General features: G+C 36.4%; 1 protein-coding gene and 2 long non-coding RNA genes across 3 annotated transcripts in view; 1 reads left to right on the top strand and 2 right to left on the bottom strand.

The window, feature by feature from the left end:
- The first annotated feature begins 357 nt into the window (after window positions 1-357).
- The window catches only part of LOC125272905, a 33556-nt gene continuing 16289 nt past the window's right edge, over window positions 358-17624 (top strand). The window contains exons 1-2 of the long non-coding RNA XR_007185962.1: window positions 358-477; window positions 11973-12055. This is a non-coding gene — a long non-coding RNA (uncharacterized LOC125272905). The remainder of the gene's footprint in view (window positions 478-11972; window positions 12056-17624) is intronic.
- LOC125272901 lies at window positions 843-2033 on the bottom strand. Its single transcript, XR_007185960.1, has 2 exons — window positions 1267-2033; window positions 843-1014 (listed from the first exon to the last, which is right to left on the bottom strand). It is a non-coding gene; the product is annotated as an uncharacterized LOC125272901 (long non-coding RNA).
- gngt2a (guanine nucleotide binding protein (G protein), gamma transducing activity polypeptide 2a) lies at window positions 8445-11189 on the bottom strand. Its single transcript, XM_048198064.1, has 3 exons — window positions 11024-11189; window positions 9013-9102; window positions 8445-8854 (listed from the first exon to the last, which is right to left on the bottom strand). Exons 2-3 carry the CDS (start codon window positions 9094-9096, stop codon window positions 8729-8731), a joined length of 210 nt encoding a protein of 69 aa, XP_048054021.1. The 5' UTR covers window positions 9097-9102; window positions 11024-11189; the 3' UTR covers window positions 8445-8728.

Here is a 17624-nt window from a genome sequence, read left to right as displayed (position 1 = left end):
ATCAAGCAAGGTGCAATCACTTCTGTGATTAGGTTCAAGTCAAGACTGCCAAACTATGAAAGTTTATGAAATTCTTGCACCTTTATACAAGAGACAAGAGCTTTTTAAAGAAAAATTGCCTAAAAAAAATCAATTAGAATTAGTAAAAAAGCAAAAAAAAAAAAAGTTGTTTAAAAAAACGTAAAAGTTTTAAAAGCTACATAAAAATGTTTTTATTATTATATATATTGTATTTATAGCATGCAGAATTTGAGGCAAGGCTACATTTAACATTATATATATATATATATATAATGTTAAATGTAGCCTTGCCTCAAATTCAAGTGTAGCCCACGTGACTGCGTGAGCAGCAGCACTGGCGGGACGACGGTTAGAAGATGGTCCGATGGCTCAATTCAGACGCCGACGACAGGATATCTTATCCTAAAGATAAAAGAAGCTGGGATATAATTATAGAGCAATCACAGAGATTAAGAGGTATGTTTAATTCTTGTTAAAAAGTTGTTATTTATATTTTTTCTGAAATACCCCGCGTTTTATTTTGTGTATTTGTCCAGTTTTGTCCGCCAAAATACGTGACTTGGTAATAAAACTAACATCCCAGCTAACAAAAAAAGGTCCCCAGAACGTCCCCTGAATGGCCTCTGCGAACTTCCCCCGAACGTCCATGTGTAGGGTCCTCTGGCTGTCCCGGGGACGTCCGCAAAGACGTCCTCCGGACGTTCACGGGGACGTTCACAGGACGTTCAGCGGCCATTCGGGACGTTTAGGGGACTTTCGATTAAGTCCTCTTATTGTTTTTTATTTTACTTCTAGGTTAACAAAAGAACACAAACACGTTGTAAGGAGAAAAATACATTTATTTATTTATAATAAATTATCAGTTTCATAATTGTTGTGCTCTTTCCGTGTGTGTGTGTGTGTGTGTGTGTGTGTGTGTTATGCAGCTGTGCACGCGCGTCTCTCGTTGACAGCTGTGGTAGTCCGATGGCAGTTTTTTCGATGGCTTCTAACCTAAAACGACAAAATGAACACATTCAATAATGTTTCAGGTATCGTTTGTCTATTAAGAAACATTTGTTACTGACAATTTGGATTCGTGAGACCAAGATTAGCGCACATTTGAAGATAGGCCGTAACGGTCAGCCGCGACGGACAACAACTTCAGCAAACGTTTGTAAATGTAATCTTGTCATATAATTTAAACTTTACAAGATAAACAGTGGTTATGGTAGCTAATGTCTACTAAACTAAAATTTAAAATACCTTTTCGACCGACGAAAGAGAAAACTCAAGGCCTCATCTGAGAAAATCACCAGCAGGACCGTTAACTCTCGACGCAGCTGAGCGTTGCCATGGATACATGCGCGTAACCTAAAGAATGACGTCACTCGATCGTCACTTGCTTGTATCTCAGTGTGGCTATATTACACTTTTTGCCACATGCTATACCTTTCTTAAAGTAAAGTAATTTTTTTTTTAGTAACTCTTCTTTAATAAAACCATGTTTGACAGGTATTTATGGGTATAGGAATTGTCTTACCTGAGTTATTTTCCAGTTTCTTTGCCAGCAAAATGCTTTTCCATTCTTCATCTTTTCTTTGGCTGCATTCATCAGTTGAAGTCAATAACATTATTTTAGAGCTCCATGGGATTACATTTTCTTCATGCATGTGAATACATAATAATTGTATAGGGTGAGTTCAGGGTGTTTGGGACACTTTTTACCATTGAGATGACTTGGATAAAATGTCCCATTCAGTCTGAATTCACCCTATCTTATATTCAGTAGCCTACATGGGGGGGCATCATGATTTTGATGTTTAAAATGATAACTGCTGAAAGCACACATGATCTGATGACATCTTTAATTAGTTAGTAGGTTGAAGTTACTCCATTATTTTTTCCCATAGGCTAACATGAAAGTTGTTCATTTTTAATATTTACTTCATTTTACAATGAATGGGTCATTCTACAGAAAAGTCCACTTTTCTGTCCCTTTACAGAAATATTACACTTGAAAACACTTTTTTTATATTGAAAAATTTTTTTTTATATATTTTAATATGAAACAATATTTGAACAATTAAACCTTCTTGCGCATCAATGTGGCAGTATTTGTTTTTTAATTATAAAAATTCCAAACAGCACAGAAGTGCTCGTCCCCACAGTCATGTGGGAAAGTGCTTTATTTTGAGCTCAGAAACAGGGTTTAAATACAATAATGTATGTATAACTGTCAAATATATTATGTAAAGGACATAAAAAAACAAAAACAAATGCTGAATAAATATTATAAAATATATATAAAAAAACCCTGGTGTTGTGTCACTGGTGTTACCTTTAACAAAAATCTCTTATTTTGAAATAAAAATCACACTGTTGACATCAATTGACTACCTTCTTCCTATTTCCTGAAGATCCATGAAGAAAGACACATGGAAAGTCCACCATCTCTTTTCAGTTATCAGAAATTTTAATTAGAAAATCATAATTTCATATGAGGCTTTTAGTTGAAGTCACTGGTGTGACCTACTTTATTATTAGGGAATTTTAAAAAACTAGAATACAAATGGATTAAACTACTTAATTTAGTGAATATACCATGATTGACAACATGTGGATTGATACCTTGCAGCAGCCATAAAATGCATTTTTCATGAAAAATGTCACTGGTGTTACTGTCACTGGTGTTGTTTATAGAAAAAAACTTTATTCAAAGCTATTTATTTAGTTATTTTGCATAAAATAGCACTAAATAATGTGATTCTAACTTTTTTTTCCCATTGTTAATCCTCCTTTGGTCAGATATGGCTACATTGAGGGTATTTGGCTAAACTGAGAAGCAGCGACTTTACGGACAGTGTATTTTACAGACATTTTTAAAATGTTGTTTATGATCTTTTACTGACTGCTTTCACTAAGTGTCAATGAAAAGTCTTTGATTGTATAAAAAATGTAAAAATTTAGTCTCCTCTCCTTGATTATAGTTGAAGAATAAGTAGGCTATCTTTGGTCCTATGTATCTGTCACTGGTGATTCATTGTGTCACTGGTGTTACTGTTTTTTGTCTGTCTCATTAAATAAAATGTGTCATATGTGACATGATAATAATTTTACATTCATTGAATTCTGCTAAACTCAAGAATTAAGATGTAAAGGATTGCATTACTTGTTTATAACTGTTTTTCAAATATTTTCATTGTTATAGCAAATACATGCATAATTAAATTCATAATTCAATCACTTTTAACTAAACTGATTGAAATAAAAAAAAGACACACATAATCTCCTTATTTTTTTCATTACCTTTTTTTCTGTAACTCTGACTGCATGTGCTGAAAAAAATTGAGAAATATCATTTCATAAAAATGTTTAAAATGCCAGAGAAGTATGGTAACACCAGTGACAAAAAAATGGTACATGCTGTCTTTAAATGCACAAAATAATAATAATAAATCATAAAGCTGTCATTTGTATTCATAAAGTCAATGTGTAATATAATAATGTGGTCTAAGTTTAAACGTTAGAAAAAGAAATACATTTTAAGACATTTTGTCATACCAAAAGTGGACTTTTCTGTAGAATGACCCGAATTCAACTATTTTTACTTGAAGTAAAACCATAATATCAACCTGCACAACAAAACAATCGTGGTTTCTGTAAATCCATTATCTTGTTTAAAGGGATTTTTAAGGAACACAACCTCCTTTAAATCCAGTAGGTTTAGTTTAATTTGCCCTTTGTCTGAGTTTCAAGGTGTCATGTCTGTTGATAAAAGGCAACGCTGTTTTTTTTTTTTTTTTTTACAAGTGTTGTTATGGAAATACCAGATGAGGGACGTCAGTAGGACTTTCGCAAACTGGCAAGGACTTGAATGTCCTCCGAACGTCCGTCAGCGAACGTTACAAAGCGGACCAAACGCGGACGTCCCCCGAACGTCCGGCGAACGTCCGCCAGCGAACGTTAAAAAGCGGACCAAACGCGGACGTCCCCCGAACGTCCGCCAGCGAACGTTAAAAAGCGGACCAAACGCGGATGTCCTCCGAACGTCCGTCAGCGAACGTTACAAAGCGGACCTACTGCGGACCTTAACGGACGTTCACAACGTCCGGGGGACGTCCCTTGTTTGCTGGGATGTTTTCCTGTTTAAGATTATTAATGTTATTAGACCTGAAATGTTGGAGGTTAACTTTTAGGCTCTTTGGCCCTGTTTCACAGACAGGGCCTAAGCCAGGATTAGGCCTGAGTTCAATTAGGGCATTTAAGTAGCTTTTATAAACTTTCACTAAAAAAAAAAAAACATTACTGGCCTGCTCCTTGAGACAAAACAATGACACTGACATATTTAAAAATATGTCAGTACAAGTTGCTTTCAGTTAAAACAGCTCAAACATGCATTTTAGTCTGAGACTAGCTTAAAGTCCCCCTGGAATAAAAACTTAAGTTTTTTAGCTTTTAGTATGAATATGTTAGCCTTAAGTTTATGAATAAGATAGTGTGTTCCAAAACAATGACAAAGTTCACATTTATATAAGCATTCAAAACTTACAGTCTCTCACTTCCACTAAAATGGATAACGTCACATCGCACTTCAGCTTCTCATCAAATCTTCTGTCCAATCAAATGCTCTCTAGAATCTTAAGTCCCGCCCCCTCCTACACTATCAACAGACACTGAAGCTGCGGCTGAAATCAGTCATTTGCTCACACATTTACTAGTTTCTATATGGTGAATGGCTCCACTGGTGCCATCACGTGCTATCGGAAGTTTGATAATTCCACCTTCTGAAGTCGTGATTACGAACTCATCGCATTCAATTCGAATTGGGAGGGCATTCATGTGTACTTTTTACTTAGGAAATTCCGAGAGCACGTTAAGGCAGCATATATCCCACAATTCAACTTGATTGTAATGTCACAGCAGATCGTGCTTAACTGTTGTGTATGATGTAGTGTATAATTATTTTGAAGAGAATTAATGACATAATACAGTATAATAGCCTATATTTATAGCAGATATCTCATAAATTCTAATTATAGACCGTAAAAAAAAATGGACGACGCACATTCACTCTTCTGCTGACATCTTGTGCTGATTCGGGACCCGAGTCTGTGCAGTAGTGAAGTGGAGGTACGGTATCAAGGTTTCCTGCAGAACAACTCATTATGTCGGTGGGAAATAAACAGCTATGGAAATGTAGAAAATAAAATTAAAGCTCCAGCCTTCTCCCGAAAATCCCGAAAAAAGTCAGTTGGTGCTTCAGAGACTACTTCGCTGAGAGAAGCTGTGAATCTCAGCTGTCAATCATGACGTCACGCTCCTGTTTTTATAGCATCAAATAACTAACTAAAACAAAACTTGTTGAAAAAAACGAACACTTGAACTAACATCAGCATGATCAAAACTACCTAAAATGACAGAAACCATCTTTGGGAAAAATTTATTTGAATTGTAATTTGATTGGTTCAGTGTGTCTCACATCCCACAAGATTACATGGGGAGGGTGGGGTTTATGACCTATACTGGGACCAACCACCTGGGGGTGATCAAAATGTTTTGGCTTCACTTTTCAGGACCTGTCTAATTAACACAAGTTGATGAATTCTGTTTATTAGCAATGTAATATAATGTAAATTATACAGCAGTGTAATGCAAAATGTAATTTTAACTCGGTCTCTTGATTAATCACATTGTTTTTGCATGGCCACATGGCTGTCACACAGAATCAGAAAGAGGATTTTTTGTTTTCCATCAGGTATGTTATTAATCTTAATCTAGAGTTTCTTAGTCTCACTATTACCAGTGTAATCGGTTTTAATTGTATGTGGTAGTCACTGTTCCACAGCTGTTTCGCAATTCACAGCTATTCACAAATCATCTCCGTAGTGTGATGTCATATGTAATATATATTTGTATATCTCAGAGATCGCGTTACATTTTTTTTCCATCTTTGATGGAATTTGTTTAGCAGTGACGGAAAAAATCTGCAGCCCATCCGTCATTTTGACAAATTATGTAGTTTGTATGTAAGCTTGTTGTAATTCCCACCCCTGTCCAGGCATGCTTACTTAAAGGTGCTAAAGAGGATGTTTTGTTTTATACATTTTTGCAATATTACTTGAAACTGTCTTTACTAACTGATAAAAGACTATTTATTAGGTGCACTGAAAGTAATAATATTAATATACATCATCTGTGCATGAGGTAGGGCCTTAAAAACATCAGCCAATCGTTTACGCGATCATCGCGTAAACGATTGGCCCTCTGGCTTGTCAGTCACTGCCGTGACGTTCCTTGTGAGAGATGAGTGCGGCTGCGCGCTCCAGTAACTTTCCACACTCCACAGGCGCTGCATGCAATGTTTTTGTCAGGAGACAGGAGTAACAACTGCAGATTATGAGTTACCTGCGGTGAGTCCAACATAATGAATCCAAAATACACGACACAGCGAATGCCAGGGGTAAACACTCGTATTCCATTACTCGTGCACGAGTTTTGGGAGGCGTTCCTTTGAAACGAGCTGTGAAGGAGGGGGGTTGTTCTTACGCATGCGCTCATTTCAAAAACTCAGTAACAGTCTTTGGATTCTCAGTCGACGAAAAAATCCTCTCTATCACCTTTAAGTTTTTTTTATTTTTCTTGCTGACTATAAGTTTATGGTCAACGAATGGCTTTTCTGAGCTATAATGTTACGTGACATTGTTTGCAACACTGACTGAACTGACGTGATACAGATTTCGGTAAGCTACTGTATCTTTCAACATATTTTTTTTATTTTCATTCATGTTTATTTCGTTCTGTACAGTAGTAAAGAGGAAAGGATGATCGCATTCACTCACAATCTGTGACAAGAGTTCAAGATGAAAACTGAAAGTGACGCAGCTTGTCTTTGATCAACTTTCTTTTCATAGTATAAATAAATGCATAGCCTATGCCTATTTGCTTATCCTGTAAGTTCGTGAATAAAATGTCTTATCATTAAAATAAAAAAATTAAAATGACGGGTAATATTGATTATGATGGATTTTTTTACCATCCTGTCCATCAAAATGACTGCGAAACGCAAGTCTAACGGAACCTCTAATATATATATATATATATTTATATATATATATATATATATATATATATATATATATATATAAAACAAACCCCGCCCCCCCTTCGGCCCCCACCACCGCAACACCGGCGGTTGTTGGTGATTTACCACCGCGGTAGTAAAAATTTGCCACCGTCACAGCCCTACTTTTCACATGACAAGAGACTAACTGAACCACGAGTTCATCCATCAAAACTTGAGTAACCAACAGCAGCATGTAAACGCGCATTAGCCGGAGTCTTTAACCGGCGCACTTGTGTCACGTCCTTTGCAACATCTCGCGCATGACGGCATTTGAAAAGAAACACAAAACTGACATGAGCCGCTCCGGTGGAGAACAGTGACTGGATTTATCACCTTAAGATGACGCACAGCTCACATCTCTGTCGCTGCAAGTTACCGAAAGCGAAACCACACACAAAACACCGGCTCTCTCGCACTGTATGATGTGACAGACAACTAGTTGTCCAGTCCGGTTTCATTCACACAGCGAATATTCCGAGAATGCGGTTGTGATTCCTGAAAATTTACAGGTGTGAGTTCGATTATAGAATGTGGTTGTCACACCCATAAATAACTGTACTGCATGTGAACGCAACCGTATTAAGGACTCAAATACAGGATTGACAACCGTATTCTGCTGCTGTGTGAAGGTAGCCTTATTAACACAAGCCATCCAGCATTTAATATGATATTCTAAAATCGATCTAGCTTACTGCAGTGTGTCTCAAACAAGTGTCTCACAGCAGCCGCCGAGCGAACCCACAGAGTAACGTTATAATATAATTTTCAACACTCTCAAATGTATCTAGTATGATAAACAGAGCTGTGTTACCTCATACTCATGACCGGCGAAGCGGAAGCAGCGCCGGCGACTGTGTCATAATAAAAGTTCAGCTGCTCGCGGTGTGTGTTGCACAATCGCTTCAGCGGCCTCGTTCAGCTCCCACAACACTCTGCTACAGTAACGTTAATAATCGCATCCATGAACATGATTTCTTCCCAAGTCCTATCCCAGTTCATTTGCACCATCCGTTGAGTGAAGACAACATGTCCCAAGATTCCGTGCTCAAACTTGGCATCATCAAGCTACGCCTTTGTTTTGAATAGGCCTCTAGCGGACAGAATTCTTACATACCGCACCTTTAAGTGACTCAAAGAGCAAGCATGGAATCTATCTTTGCTAATGGCATCTCAGTTTCAAAACAGAAATCCTTTATTTATGTGGTAGAAGGAAAAAGTTAATTCATTACATGGAATGAACAGAGAATTTTTTGCTTTCTGAATGCAACTTTATTTTTTGATGATGGAATGAGAGATGGAACAAGAATGGGATTACAGATTATTTTCAAATTTGCCAGTTTTATTTACAAAGAGTTTGCTTCAAGAGTACAAGCAGTGAGTAATAAGTACAAGAAGAGATACACACATCCAAAACCAATCCTTTTTGACACTGTAAGGTCAAGTATTTGTTCAAATCTTGCAATCTCTATGGCATCTATGATGCTAAAGCTTAGTACAATGTGCTTACTCCTCATTTAAGTTCAGATAACCGACTGCTAAACAGCACTCATTAGCACAAATTAACACATCCTCATATACTTTTGCCACAAGAAATCACATGGGCTACGTTATTATGCATCCACCCTTCTCCTTGAAGGGGTTTTTGTCCTCAGGAACTCCTTTTACTAGTGGATCTTCTGCGGATTGGGCCTCAACCCATTCACAAATCTCCTTTGCGGTTTTAGAAACCTGAGGAAAGAGGGAAAGTATGTCAGACGTGTGCCTCTTACTGGTACCTGAAAGCATTATCAAAATCTTTCATAAACAAAAATGCAAGGTGGCTATGTAAAGAGTGAATGACATATTTCTATGTGTTGCCAAATAAACCAGAAGGCATAAGAACTTACTGGCTCTCTAGTGTTCTTAACCTCTTTCTGAAGTTGTTCCAGCTCCATTTTCATGATCTCCTTATCGGACATATCCCGCGCCATCTTGCCCTGAGCAAAAAAAGTTACAGGGTCAAATGTTAAATCTATGACATTCACACACACTCTTTTTGTGTGTGTGCTTTATATGTATTTCCGAATACCTCAAAAAAGGATGGAAAATAATGTTCATTATGTAACCGGGGAATGGGATTTAAATCCGAGCATGCAATAGCATACATGTGGTGATTAATATATTTCAGTATTTGTCCTTTAAGATCAAGTTACTGTATCATGACACATGGGACACATTCCAGTTAAACAGAAATGCTTATTAAAGGGTTAGTTCACCCAAAATGAAAATTCTGTCATTTATTACTCACCCTCGTGTCGTTCCACACCCAGACCTTCGTTCATTTTCAGAACACAAATTTAAGATCTTTTTGATGAAGTCTGATGAACCTCTCAGACTTCATCAAAAAGATCTTAAATTTGTGTTCTGAAAATGAACGAAGATCTTACGAATGAACGAAATTTTCATTTAAGTGTCACTGGATTAACAGGTTTTATTGTTCAGAAGTCAAGGTAACAGAACAGGTTTGCATGATTTGTGTAGTACTAAACTATTAATTTTGAATAAGATCAACTGAGCTGCCCCAGTCTTTAAAAAGACTGACTTTTAAGATATTTTAAACTAGATAAATGAACAACAGCACCAAACAGCTTAAACCTGTCACCCAACAAGTTACAAAATGTTCATTGCACTTAGCGGTGTCCCTGCCAGCAGCCATGTCACCCTGTAGCCCAAGACTGGTTGCCCACTGAAGCTAAGCAGGGCTGAGCCTGGTTAGTACCTGGATGGGAGACCTCCTGGGAAAACTAGGTTGCTGCTGGAAGAGGTGTTAGTAAGGCCAGCAGGGGGCACTCTCCCTGTGGACTGTATGGGTCCTAATGCCCCAGTATAGTGATGGGGACACTATACTGTCAAAAAAACACCATCCTTCGGATGAGATGTTAAACCGAGGTCCTGACTCTCTGTGGTCGTTAAAAATACCAGGATGTCCTTCGAAAAGAGTAGGGGTGTAACCCCGACATCCTGGCCAAATTTGCCCATTGGCCTCTGACCATCATGGCCTTCTAATCATCCCCAATACACTGATTGGCTTCATCACTCTGTCTCCTCTCCACCAATAAGCTGGTGTGTGGTGGGCGTTCTGGCACAATATGGCTGCCGTCACATCATCCAGGTGGATTCTGCACATTGGTGGTGGTTGAGGAGATTCCCCCTTCAATATGTAAAGCTCTTTGAGTGCCCAGAAAAGCGCTATATAAATGTGAAGAATTATTATTATTATTAATTATTATTGTTTGTTTCCAGAGATGATTTAGATGTAAATTAAATTTAAAAACTACTTGTCTTCTCTCATTAAATCATGATTAAGGTGTGAACAAAATTGCTAATATTAAACTAAAATCAAATTGTATTAAATTAAATATCTGTATCACAAAAACTTGGGAGTTTAATTTCTACCATAACTACAGTAACAAGGCCTAAATATTTATGTAATGGATTCTACAAAATGTAGTTAATGTCACCTAAAATGACGATATAATATTGTCAAGACCTTTTGACACAAGTAGCGTTTCCCAGATGTGTATGATAAAGTATTTTTAGTGTACATGGGCACATTTACTACAGAGAAATATGCTAACCAATTAACCGTTGTGATAACTTATTTATATGGTTGTGCCTTTAGTGTAAGAAGATTTTCCACTGCTCCAATTCACATTGATGTCATTCAGAAGATAGCATAGCATTACATAATTCACAATTCCTCAAAACTTTACTGTAATCACATAGTTACCTTTATCTAGCTGTATTGTTCTAATATACTCATATTGGCATTCATATTATTCACCATTAGAATAGAATATAATTTTTATGTATACATACAGATTTATCACCTGTAGAGCATTGTTATGTTTCACTTACCTATCGGTCAGTGGGGCAGCTGATGGAGGGAACAGGTCACTCTCTGCACTTTAAGGGACCATGTACAGGGTTTGTAGTCTGGAGATGAACTGAGCGCTTTGGTCTGGAGCCGTTGCCTCTTCAGGATCACCTCCAGATGGTAAGAGGTGAGGGAGGTGGAGACTGATCCCCAGCAAGCACACTTCCTTCATCCAGATTTCTGATCAGCTTAAGCCATCTTGGTAATTAAGGAGGTCAAATCACCCGAAATCAGGGCGGAGCGGTTTATTTGTTAGTGCATGTGGGCTGTTCTTCTTACAGGATTTTATTTTATGTAATGTCTTGTACCATGGAAAAATGTGGATATTGTACAGAGGATCTATCTGTGCATTTGATGTATTTAAGAGCTTTAGCATGGTTAAAGAAATTTTAGAGGTCAACATGTCATTGAACTTCTCTAGACATTTGAGTTAATTTTGGATAAGAAGCAGGTGGCGTAGACATGACCGACTGAATGTTTAAGCCAAATTATCATCCCAAAACACTTGTAGAACAACAAATAAGTAGTTAATTGATATGGGGATTGCAGATGGATGATAAAATGCTTATGTACAGCTCTTATACATTATGCTTACATACACCTAATTCAATTTACACTATATTTACTCAATATTCCTCCAAGAAATTAGAAACAAATTTATTATTACATTTCTGAAATTAAATATTTATTTGTAAACATTATTTACTTAAAATAAATGTATTGATTAAATCATTTATTTTTTATCCATTGACAAAACTGTTCTCAAAATAGGCAGTTAATCAGCCTGGCTGATATATCATCTCATCATATAAAATAGCGATAACTGGCATGATGACATAATTGATCAATAAATTGTTACCACTCATTATTAAATGCATTTTTTTCAAGGCAAGAAACACGAATACTGTTACATCTGATCTCTTTTTACAGAGGCACAGACCAGTAATATGTGACTGCTGACATGGAGGTCTCCTTGATCCAGTTCCTTGTCCCGTAACACAGTCCACCTGTAGGTGAGTGTAAGCTGACAAGTCACACCATTTTAAAGCATTTCAAATAAAATCAGAATGTTGTGATATACATAATGATGGAGGAATGCAAATGTTGAGGGTCTGCAACAGTCTGAAGGATCTTATATTTGGTCTTTTTTATCTGTGTGATGTCTACACCAATTAAAAGCCTCATCTGAGTGATCTGTTATCCTGGAGACAAGCCTCTTGCCTTAAATGCGTCACCTTAGCTAATCCCATCACAAGGTCTTGACTGTCTTAAACCATGAGATTAGACTCAAAGATGTCACTCTCACTCTTGATTTTCACTATGAAATGTAGAGCAAGGTTATTTATTTCCTCTTCCTGCTTGCTTTTTGTTATTCTTTGATTGTTTATAATTAACTGTAGAATGCATTTCCTTGCATGATTTTCCTGTTAGTTCAACCAAAAGTGAAAAAAATTGTCATGAATGTAATACTTTCGTTCATATTTGAAACACAAATGAAGATAGTCTACATGAAATCTGAGAGATTTCTGTCCCCCCATTGAGTCCATGCAACTACCACTTTGTCGCTTCAAAAAGTTCATAAAGAGATTGTAAAACTAATCCATATGAATTGAGTCCAAATTTTCTGAAGAGACTCGATCGCTTTATATAATATTGCTGAAATATATATAATATGATATAAATATAAGACAAAACCCCATAAGGGGCTTTTTTTGCCCCAATATCTTTACTTTTAGGGGCATATTAGGCTTCCTCATGCAGTCAGTCGTTGCCCTGCATCATGTTCATCACTAAGCAAAATGCTGTCTTGGAGGATGCATTGCAAGGTAGGAAGGCACCAATTCACGTCCGAATCCAATGTTAGCTTCACTTTCTGTCTATTACATTTTTTCCTGAATATCTTTATTGCAAATTTGATGTTGATTTTATACAACAGTTCAACAGAGTACCTCAGAGATGACGTGTTTTTGTAGGCCAACCCGGAAGTTAGCGGCGCACGGGCGCGGCCCTCGATCGAAAGCCTATGCATTTTTCCCATAGACTTTTGGAAAATCGCAAAAAATAAACTCTGTGTTTAACAAAGGGTTATGACACTCACACGTTTTGTCTATAAACATAATCTTTACAAGTTAACACAACATTTATACATTTTGAAGCCTAAATAAAGTTGTCAGATATAAAAAGCTATCAGTAAATGGACTACAGCACACCATGGTCGTGGATCAACATCACCACCACCAAGCTTCCTCAAACTTTATTTAAAAAACGACGTTATTTAAAAACATGCTCGCTGATTATGATCTGTGCTGTGTACGAATACTTATCCACTTTTTCATGAGAAATGCTGTCCAAATGTCCTGTTTGTCATGATGACGTCTAACGTCCCCGCCAAAGGAAGTAGTCCCTTTTAGCAACTTGTTAGCAACCGCCGTTTTTAAGACACAATAAAGGTTTTAAAAAAATCACAAGTGGGTTATAACTGGTGTGTTTTATGTCATAGATCAAAACGTGAAAATATTTAGATGCTTTGTTAACCACAGACCTTATTTCAGGCGATTTAGCAAAAACCCATTCAAAAAACCCATAGACTTTAGGGCGATGGAACCGGAAGTCCTAAAATGTTTACTCGCTTCCAGGTTTTGCCTACAAAAACATGTAATCTCTGAGGTACTCTATTATTGTTATATTTTAGACACAGTATGGTCTATTGTCTATTTTTGCTCTATTTCACCAACAAAAGTAGTTCCAAAAAAGCCACAGCAGAATTGTTGTGGGTCTCTGATCAGCACACAGCAGTGTTTCACTACTGAATGAATCCGTGTTTTTAACGAATCGGATTTAGTGACCCATTCATAAGGACAGTCTCACTTGCTTCATTCCTGAATGAATCAACCATTTGAATGAATCAGCTGAATGAATTGTTGGGGATTAACAGTTTTAGGACCCTTGACCAGATATGTCGAATGAAAGACCAGGAGTCAGAGATGCAATCAATTTTTTATTGAAGAACAGTTTGCAGTTTCATCAGCAGAAGCCAGCTTCAGGTCTCACAAGGAGTTCATAGGGCGCTCTGCGTGCATTCACATTTCCACACCAATTATACTCTAACAGAGTCTACTAACTACGTCATTATTAAGGTAAAAATGATTCTGATTGGCTAAGAGAAGATAGACAAGATTAGAAATCTTCCACATATGGACAGATAGTAAGAAGCGTATCTCCATGCATCAGGATGCTGACGAGGGGACCCTGGATTTAGGGACTGGATGTCCCTTTGGGGTCATGAGGTGGCGTCTCATACACAGATATGTGTGCTAATATGTGTGCAGTCTAGCTGTCCAGGGTGTTAGAGAAACATGGATCTATGGCTGGACACATGGTGAGAGTGTCTCCAAAAATGAACTGACAAAGACACAGATAGCAGCAGATCTTCTGAAAAGGACATTTCAGCAGCCACATAATCATTCTATGGTTGTATATGAAATAAATCACTCAAATCATTTAAAGGTGCCATCGAATTGAAAATTGAATTTTCCTCGGCATAGTTGAATAACAAGAGTTCAGTACATGGAAATGACATACAGTGAGTCTTCAAACTCCATTGTTTCCTCCTTCTTATGTTAATCTCATTTGTTTAAAAGACCTCTGAAGAACAGGCGAATCTCAACATAACACCAACTGTTACGTAACAGTCGGGATCAATATGTACGCCCCCAATATTTGCATATGCCAGCCCATGATCGAGGCATTACACAAGGGCAGCCTGGATGTGCACAGCTGAATCATCAGACTAGGTAAGCAAGCAAGGATAATAGTGAAAAATGGCAGATGGAGCAATAATAACTGACATGATCCATGATAACTTGATATTTTTAGTGATGTTTGTAAATTGTCTTTCTAAATGTTTCGATAGCATGTTGCTAATGTACTGTTAAATGTGGTTAAAGTTACCATCGTTTCTTACTGTATTCACAGAGACAAGACTGTCGTTATTTTCATTTTTAAACACTTGCAGTCTGTATAATGCATAAACACAACTTCATTCTTTATAAATCTCTCCAACAGTGTAGCATTAGCCGTTAGTCACGGAGCACTATCAAACTCATTCAGAATCGATGTAAACATCAAAATAAACACTGTACTTAAGCGATTAGACATGCTGCATGACGAACATTTTGTAGAGATCCATTTTGAGGGTTATATTAGCTGTGTGAACTTTGTTTATGCAGTGATAGAGTCGAGAGCTCTGGAGGGGGCGGAGAGCGCGAGCAATTAAAGGGGCCGCAGCATAAATTGGGGCATTTCTAATTATGCCCCAAAATAGGCAGTTAAAAAAATTTATTAAAAAAAAATCTATGGGGTATTTTGAGCTGCAACTTCACAGACACATTCAGGGGACACCTTAGACTTATATTACATCTTGTAAAAAAAAAATGTTCGATGGCACCTTTAATAATAAAAGAGGTTACATATTGATTATTGATTATCACTCTTATTATAATCACTCATGTCAATCATTCAAAAAGTATATATATATATATATATATACATATATACACACACACACACACATGTATATATATATATATATATATATATATATATATATATATATATATATATATATATATATTTGATTATCTCCCCTCAGAATATGCAATCAATATCAATAGGCAGACACTAAAAAAATAATTTTATAGAACTTGACATTTACATTACATTTACATTTAATCATTAGCAGACACTATTCTCCAGAGCGACTTACAAATGAGAACAATAGAAGCAATCAAATCAACATGCGTGCAACAGTATATAAGTGCCATATCAAGTCCCAGTTATTCCAGTGCTTGTAGCAAGTTTTTTTTTATTTTTTATAAATAAATAATAAATAATACAAAGGTGTGCCTTCTTAACTCTGTGATTTTTATATCCCCATAAGAATGGAAGAATAATCAAATCTAATTGCTTAAAAAATGATTTAGGTAGAAAGATAGGAATATTCTGGAATAGATACAGTATCTATGGTAAGAATATCATTTTAATTGCATTTATTCTGCCGAATAAAGAGATCTGGAGTGCTCTCCAAAATTGTATATTACCTTGCAGTTTGGAAATTAAAGCGGTAAAGTTAGCCTTTAAAAGCAAAGAATATTTATGGGTAACTACAATTCCAAGATATGTACATTTTTCCATAGAAACTTTAAACGGAGAAGACGTATCGAAGACAAATCTTTTAGTCCAATGGGCATTAGTTCAATTTTATTTAAATTAACTTTAAACCCTGAAAACGTCCCAAAATCATTAATAGTGTTCATAATAACCGGCAGACTCACATGTGGTTTGGTAATATATAGCAGGATGTCGTCTGTTTATAAAGATATTTTATTTTCTGTATTTAAAGTGTTAAAGCCATAAATAGAAGGGTCAGAACGAATAGACTGAGCAAGGGGCTCTATGGTCCAATTAAGAGAGGAGAAATGGGGCAACCTTGCCTAGTCCCTCTCTTGAGATTAATGAAACCAGACAAAAGGTTTTATTGGTTATTACCTGAGCTGTAGGAATTTTATACAAAATCTTAATCCAATCTATAAATTTATCACCTGTATTTTTACCTTTTTTGAGAATAACAGTTATGATTGCTTCATTGAATGTCGATGGTAGCCCAGTGACTAATGCCTCCTCAAAAATTCTAAGCAGGTAGGGGGAAAGAGTTTCATTAAATTTTTTATATAATTCAGAAGGCAAGCCGTCTGGACCCAGAGTTTTACCAGTCTTTAAGGAATTTACTGTACATTTTTAACTCTTCTAAAGATATTTCCTTATTAAGGGAATCACGCTCATCTTGAGTAAGAGAGGGAATATTACATTTATTTAGAAATTTAACCATAACTTGGAAGTCAATGCAAGGGTCAGAGGAGTATAAAGCTGAATAGAATTCCTTGAAGCAGTTGTTTATATCCTTAGATGAAGTAAACTGTGCTCCAAATTTTGTCTTGATTTTATGAGTTGCCTTATCATTTTCTAATTTATGTAACTGTCTGGCAAGTAGTTTATGTGGCTTTTCCCCGAATTCAAAATATTTCTGTTTAATGAAAAGGAATGATTTACTTACAGTAGTTTGTCTGAAACAATTTTATTATACTCATATCTTAACTGTAGAATTTTTTTTGTATGTTTCTAATGAGGGGTTTTGCGCATTTTCGTTGTCTAATGGATGAATTTGCTTTCCTAAATCTAAAAGTTTTGCTTTATACAGTTTATTAGAGGATGGGTTATCTCTTATCAGGGGTCCAAAAATAAAGGCTTTAAATAAAGTCCGGAAGAAACTTCAGGGGATATCATTATTTTCACAAACTATTTCCAATTGTGTAAGCATGTAATCTTAAAATTTAGGATCACTGACAAGCCGAGAATCCATTCTCCACACAGGACGAGAGGGTGTTAAATTACTAAAGGCAAGTTCAAATGTGACAGGAGCATGATCTGAAATTAGTATATCATGGATCTTACTGTTCATGACATTAGAGATTAATTTGTTTTCTACCAGAAAATAATCAATGCGTGTATATACATTATGAACTT

Source organism: Megalobrama amblycephala, linkage group LG1, assembly GCF_018812025.1.
Source record: "Megalobrama amblycephala isolate DHTTF-2021 linkage group LG1, ASM1881202v1, whole genome shotgun sequence".
NCBI classification, from domain to species: domain Eukaryota; kingdom Metazoa; phylum Chordata; class Actinopteri; order Cypriniformes; family Xenocyprididae; genus Megalobrama; species Megalobrama amblycephala.
This window is presented reverse-complemented; position numbering and strand designations above follow the sequence as displayed.